The following is a 7,500-nucleotide window of genomic DNA, read 5'->3' on the forward strand; positions in this document are numbered from 1 at the left end:
GAGTGTCTTCATTTGCACTTTAAATCCACTGGGGGAGAGAGAGAGAGAGAGAGAGAGAGAGAGATAGAGAGAGAGATAGAGAGCCTTAATAGAAAGTGAAAGCAGGTCCACAGATAGAAGGCAGAGGTGTATTTTATGAAAACCAGCCAAGCAGACACATGTAGAAAAACAGGTAATTTTTTCACATTTCCCGAATATTAACAGCTTTGGACATACGAGGTTTCCACCCGACAGAGGCGACACGGCACTTTATGCAGATGCCGCTATCAGTGGGAGTGTGGGATCGTTACGTAAGAAATAGATAACTGTGCAGACATCCCAGAAACATGCAGGGATGCAGCCAACACTGTCTCACTCCTCAAAAGGCATATTGTGACTTAGTGACCAAACGTCAACATGTGACGTGAAGGGGGGGGGGGGGGGGGGACAGAGTTGGAACAGAGTCAAAATATGTTTTTTTTTGTGAGACAACCCTCTCATCTGCCAGTAAACTTGCATGGGTGAGGTGCCGGAGTCAAAATGAAGCCAGATGAACAATTAAAGAAAGCCTGCGCACACTCAAAACTGTGCAAAATCATATTTTTTTACACCCATGATATCGTCCAAAACGGTTAATTTTCAGGATTCAAATTCAAAAACAGCAAAAGTAGCAGATCTACAAACTCGAAACGCGGCGCTTTTGTGTGACGCTGTAGTATGATCAAGTAGGGCGTTAATTTACGAAAAAAAATAACACAAAAAGTTTGAATACGGAGATTTCTGCCCTAGAGCAACGATATGGCACTGACCTGGTGTTTACAAGACATGGGACACCCAGGAAGATAGGCGAGCACACACGCCCATAGTGGCCCACACACAGTGTGTTCTGGTTTCCTGTCAGTTAATCTCCTCGCACACAAGAGGAAGAGACATTACAGGCTAATTATAATACCAGTACTGTAGTAGTAGCTATTATATTGTTGCTGTCAGGCAGAAACCTCTTATGAAAAATGAAGATGGGCGGGAGCTTATCGAACTGCTACTTTTTGCTACTTTTGGAATGTTTATCCTGGAAAGTAACAGTTTTGGACACATGAGGTTTTCTCATATGTCCAATGACAGAGACGATTTCATAATAATGACTTTTTCTGTGTTTCCATCTAGCATTCAGCTGATATTATGAGGTACATGACAATATGCTGCAGTTCACTATACTCCGCAATGCTGTGGCGGAATACTATGCATACTCAAAGTAGCAACAGTACAAGTACTCCTTATGCAGAATGTCCATTATACAGTCTATTATTTTTGGCGAAGAGATTTGATATAAACAGGAAAAGTGGTCAAAGTACAGTTGTAACTCAAGTCCAGTTCTCTAGGGGTTTGAAGCCCTATTTTATACTTTGGCGATTAGCAGAACCACAAGTTCACAATGTGTCACATTACATTACATTACATACATAAGTGAACTTAGGCCTATGTAGATATGCTACAAAAAATTATAATATATATAAATGTTTTAATTAATTAGATTGATAATTTGTCTACTCTGGGATGTAGTGGAGTAGAAGTATGGAAAAATATATGTACGTACCCAGCACTAGTTATAGAGGGTGCAGTAAAGGGATGGCCTCTGTTCTGTATATCAAATAAAATATTTGGCGCTTAGCTTCTTTCTGCTATAGGTGCGTGCGTGCGTGCGTGCGTGCGTGCGTGCGTGCGTGCGTGCGTGCGTGCGTGCGTGCGAGAGAGAGGCTGCTGCCTTATATGGCAGAGAGATGGAACAAGAGAGAGAGAGAGAGAGATGAAGGGGAGGATAAAAATGAAGATGGGCGGGAGAATTGACTCCCTCTCAGCTTTCCTACTGTCTCCCTCTCCTACACTGTCTCCCGCTCAGCTGTCCTACTGTCTGTCTCTCCGACAGTGTCTCCCTCTCTGCTTTCTTACCATCTGTCTCTCACAGACAGTTCAAGTGTTAAAAAGTGATGTTTGATGAATCAGCGTTCACGTTAGAGAATGCAAGAAGGGGATTTAGGGATAAATTGTGCGCACGCACACATGCACTCACGTACGCATTTTCGCATGCACGCACACACACACACACACACACACACACACACACACACACACACACACACACACACACACACACACCTGTGTTGCACACACACACACACACACACACACACACACACACACACACACACACACACACACACACACACACACACACACACACACACACACACACACACAATCAAATGGTCAAATGGAAGAAGCTTAAACCTGACTGTGTGTGTGTGTGTGTGTGTGTGTGTGTGTGTGTGTGTGTGTGTGTGTGTGTGCGCGTGCGTGCGTGCGTGCGTGCGTGCGTGCGTGCGTGCGTGCGTGCGTGCGTGCGTGCGTGCGTGCGTGCGTGCGTGCGTGCGTGCGTGCGTGCCTGTGTCCTCGCGGCTAATCTTGCACACTACTAGGCTGATCAGTGTCACATTTCCTGGGGAGGAGGGAGACGTCCCTGTCATAATCTCTGGGTGGCAGCAGAGAAGAAGGACTTTATGTGTGTTTGAACACAGATGCAGAGTTTGTCCTCATTTACACGCGTGCACTTTATATTGCTGCATTATTGTGCATGGTTTATAGTTTATAGTTTGTCTGAGGTCACATGGCAGCACTGGTGGAAAGTAACTAATTACATTGACTCAAGTACTGAACTTAAGTACAATGTCGAGGTACTTTTACTTTACTGGAGTATTTCCAATTCTATATAATTCTATACTTTTACTTCTACTCCACTACATTTCAGAGGTAAATATTGTACTTTTACTCCACTAGAATTATTGCAACATATTATGAGCTTGTAGATCAGATTGTGACTTGTGAAATGGGACATTCTGGGCCATGAGTACTTTTACTTTTGGTACTTTAAATATATTTCGATGCCGATACTTTTGTACTTTTACTGAAGTACATTTTGACATTTGGGACTTCTACTTGTAACAGAGTATATCTGCATTGCAGTTTTGATACTTTTAATTGAGTAAAACATGAGACTACTACTATTTTTTTTTGTAATATCTGGTTTTACTGTTATATTGTTGTTGTCGGGTGGAAACCTTGTACGTACAAAACCATTCCTTTTTAATATCCTTACTTCCTTCACAGGTTTGACCAATGGTGCTAATTAAGGTTGTGTTCCATTCAGGTCAAACAGAGTCAGGGTGCTGATATTGTGCATGTTGGCTCACTGGAAACACTCTGCTCCAGTGGTTCTTAAATTGTGGTCCAGGTAGTTAGAATACCTTGAGGGGGTTCCAAATGGCTCTTACGGGTGGGGGTCCTTTAAAAAAAAAAAGTTTGAGAACCACTGTGCTACAGTAAATGGAACAGGGCCTTCATTAGAATCATTGGTAACACCTGCGAAGGAAGTAAGGAAGTGGCCCAATCTTTTTCTGATATGGCTACTGTGCATATGTCAAAAATGTCACTGTCAAACTAAATTCAGCAAAAACGTGACAAACATCGAATTGAGACTCTGCAGAGTTCTACAAATCCATTCTCAACATCCAACAGAAAACACCAAATAGCACAGAGCTGTAGTACACTAATTATCAAAATTCAAAAGAGAGCATTTAGATTTCATAACCATGATAATGAAAATAAAGGATGGGGATTGATATTTTTTCTGTCCTTATCTTCCTTATCTATCCTGCTTTTCGATCCGATTTCTTATCGATTCCGCTGTCGATCCTTTTCTGCTATTGGCAAATCTGTGCTAATCTGGGGCACCCTATCACATTCACTTAAAGTAGAGCATTGACTTCAACTGCTGTGCAACATTGACGCGATATGCCATTCAATTTGTGGTCCTTGTTTTTCCCGTTTGGCAATTCAAGAGAAGTTTGTGTCAGTTATTTGATTTAGGACATGACTCTAGTCTCTTGAGACATGCCATCATGTAGGTCCCTCTAAATATCGATAAGATCATTGATAATCCAAAAGCTTATTGATTTCCGGAATCGATTGCATGATAGAATTGGCTTTATGCATAGCAGCCATATAGACCCCTTAACAGACGACGTCACACTGGTTGCAAGCGTCATACTGCGCAAGTGTCAAACCCATTCTGTCAGGTCTCGCTAGGGCGCGCAGCACTAGCCAACACACAAGAGGGGGTTGGGGTGTGCTGAAACCAGCGCACCCCGAAACCCCGAAACAACAGGTTGAGAATTGATTGTGTGAAACAATCACCTGTGCATCCAGTCTCAATGTTGGTAAACAAATAATTGGTCTATTGGAAAGAGATCGTGCCTCGATCTTCCTTACTTGCTTTACAGGTGTTACCAATTGTACTAATTAAGGCTCCATTTAGTATATAGCAAAGTGGTTCTCAAACTTTTTGTTTTATTTCAAGGACCCCCATACGGGTCCATTTGGTTCCATTAGTACACTCTCAGAGTTTCACAGCCACAAGGGGCCATTTGGAAACCCCTCAAGGAACCATGAGGGTCCCTGCACCTCACTTTGAGACCCACTGGTGTAGCAGAGTCTTCCCAGTGAGTCAACATGCACAATATCAGCACCCTGACTCTGTTTGACCAGAATGGAACACAACCTTAATTAGCATCATTGGTAAAACCTGTGAAGGAATTAAGGAAGAGGTCCAATTTCTTTCCAATATGGCTGCTGTGCATAGAGCCTATTGATTCTCACTCCCAACCCCTAGTTATGCACAGGGATTAGGAAAAGAGTAGCAGAAATCAGAAATCTAACTTGGCCCACGTTATTGGACTGTGATGAAAGAGCATTTTTCAACAGGTGTGGAGGTGATGGTCTCTCATCATCGGGGTGAAACTTTACACATGGAAGCCACGGCAGTACTGGACACCATCTTGTTTGTTTTTGGGTTTTTTTAATTCACACCTGCTTTGTCCGTGTTAATGTATGTTACTCATGCCAAATAAGTAAGAGAGAGAGAGAGAGAGAGAGAGAGAGAGAGAGAGAGAGAGAGAGAGAGAGAGAGTGTAAAGGAATGAATGGAGGCAGAGAACTGAGTTGTTCCAGACAACCTGTCTACATTCCTCCTCTCCTCTCTTCATATCCCTCAGACCCTCCCACCCCCTCCCTCTCTCTCTCTTTCTCTCTCTCTCTCTCACACACACACACACACACTCCCCCCCTCTCTCTTTGTCTCTCTCTCTCTCAGGGGGTGGTGTTCTCTCTCTCTCTCTCTCTCTCTCTCTCTCTCTCTCTCTCTCTCTCTCTCTCTCTGGGGGTGGTATGCATGGTGTGTGTGAGTGCTAGTCGTGTCTCATCATCTCTGTTCCCTGAGCGCTCAGCGGAAAACATTCCCCTCTCCTCTCCTCCACTCTCTCTCCGTGTGTGGATGTGAGAGGATATTCCATGTCTTCCGTCATGTTCTGTGGCCTGAGAAGAGATGTGGGGGCGAGCTGTGTCGGTGAGTTGAGCGCACGTGTGTGTGTGTGTGTGTGTGTGTGTGTGTGTGTGTGTGTGTGTGTGTGTGTGTGTGTGTGTGTGTGTGTGTGTGTGTGTGTGTGCGTGCGTGCGTGCGTGCGTGCGTGTGTGTGCGTGCGTGCGTGTGTGTGTGTGTGTGTGTCTACACAGTTTAATTTAAGCTGTTGCAGGAAAACAGAGCTGAGAATGCGCAAACCTTTAAGTGCTTCTGAATGGCCTGCCGTGTTTTAGTGTCTTTAAACAGACAGTAGGAAAGCTGAGAGGGACACAGTTTAGGAGAGACAGATGATAGGAAAGCTGAGAAGGAGACAGTTTAGAAGAGACAGACGGTAGGAGAACTGAGAGGAAGACAGTGTAGGAGAGATACAGTAGACAGTAGGAGAGCTGAGAGGGACACAGTGTAGGAGAGATAGACAGTGTAGGAGAGACAGACAGTAGGAGAGCTGAGAGGGAGACAGTGTAGGAGAGACAGACAGTAGGAGAGCTGAGAGACAGACAGTGTAGGAGAGACAGACAGTAGGAGAGCTGAGAGGAAGACAGTGCAGGAGACACAGACAGACAAACAGACAGAAAGACAGACAGACAGACAGACAGACAGACAGACAGACAGACAGACAGACAGACAGACAGACAGACAGACAGACAGACAGACAGACAGACAGACAGACAGACAGACAGACAGACAGACAGACAGTAGGAGAGCTGAGAGAGAGACTGTAGGAAAGATAGACAGTTGAAGAGCTGAGAGGGAGACAGTGTAGGAGAGATAGACAGACAGTGGGAGAGCTGAGAGAGAGACAGTGTAGGAGAGATAGACAGACAGTAGGAGAGCTGAGAGGGAGACAGTGTAGGAGAGACAGACAGACAGACAGACAGACAGACAGACAGTGGGAGAGCTGAGAGAGAGACTGTAGGAAAGATAGACAGTAGGAGAGCTGAGAGGGAGACAGTGTAGGAGAGACAGACAGACAGACAGTGGGAGAGCTGAGAGAGAGACAGTGTAGGTGAGATAGACAGTAGGAAAGCTGAGAGGGAGATCATGTGGGGGAAAAGTCTTCCCAGGTGGAATGCAATGCAACAACAAGTTGTCAGAAGCGGTGACTTTAAGATACATGAACAAATACTTTCCTGCTACATTTCCGGTGCCTATGTACGTAATTTTGTGTCAGGGGCAGACATTCACAAATGTAAATAGTGTTTAAGAGTGTTTAGAAAAGTTGTCAAAAACTAATTTATGTAGAATTGCCAGTGAAATACTATATAAAATATGACTTCTAATTACCGCGCTATAAGCTTGTAGATCTGGTATTTTTTGAAAAATTATGAAGATTTGTGCAAATCTTTGAATTTACTTTTTAAAGCGAACATTTGTAACTCAAATCTTTGCTTCCGGGGGTCCCTGGTACAATTTCTTTTTTACAAATGTTCACTTTAAAAAATATGTACAAAGATTTGATTTTTTTTTAAACAGCTCATAGTGTGGCACTTGGTGCCACGCTATGAGCTTGTATATCTGCTATTTTTTAATAGCCCAAAGAAATGACACATGTGTTCCCAATGATCATTCAATCAATCAATTGATTGAATTCCAGCTTGGAACATAGTATACTTTAAGTTCTTGCTATTCAATTATTATCAACAAAATCAGTGTTTTGCAAATTATTTGGAGAACCACTTGCAATATCCTGACAGCCCACCAGTGGGCCCCGGCCCACAGGTTGGGAAGCAACACACACATGAGTAGATGAGAGCAGAGAGGGAGTGTGTTCTGTTCTGTTCTGGGTTCATTCAGGCTGCAATTAAACACAACAGTCCATAGCAATCCTAATTACACCCTGCAAAACACACACACACACACACACACACACACACACACACACAGTGTGTGTGTGTGTGTGTGCGTGCGTGCGCGTGCGTGCGTGTGTGTGTGTGTGTGTGTGTGTGTGTGTGTGTGTGTGTGTGTGTGTGTGTGTGTGTGTGTGTGTGTGTGTGTGTGTGTGTACTGTGTAGGTGAGGCTGACCGGGTTTCTGTAAGTGTGTGCAGAAAAC

General features: G+C 44.0%; 1 protein-coding gene across 3 annotated transcripts in view; it reads left to right on the forward strand.

Moving 5' to 3' along the window:
- Nucleotides 1–7,500, forward strand: part of LOC308082382 (glutamate receptor-interacting protein 2-like) — a gene marked incomplete at its 3' end in the record, with an annotated part of 198,701 nt that overhangs the window by 136,251 nt on the left and 54,950 nt on the right. For 2 of the 3 annotated variants that reach the window (XM_080424108.1, XM_080424109.1), the window contains exon 1: nt 5,371–5,434. The exons of the other annotated variant lie outside the window; for it this stretch is intronic. In XM_080424108.1, coding sequence (XP_080280234.1) covers nt 5,380–5,434 — 55 coding nt within the window. In that variant the 5' untranslated portion in view covers nt 5,371–5,379. Of the gene's footprint in view, nt 1–5,370; nt 5,435–7,500 lie in introns of those variants that run through there. 3 annotated transcript variants of the gene reach the window in all.

This window comes from Gymnoscopelus braueri (genome assembly GCF_963280865.1).
Source record: "Gymnoscopelus braueri genome assembly, chromosome: 3".
NCBI classification, from domain to species: domain Eukaryota; kingdom Metazoa; phylum Chordata; class Actinopteri; order Myctophiformes; family Myctophidae; genus Gymnoscopelus; species Gymnoscopelus braueri.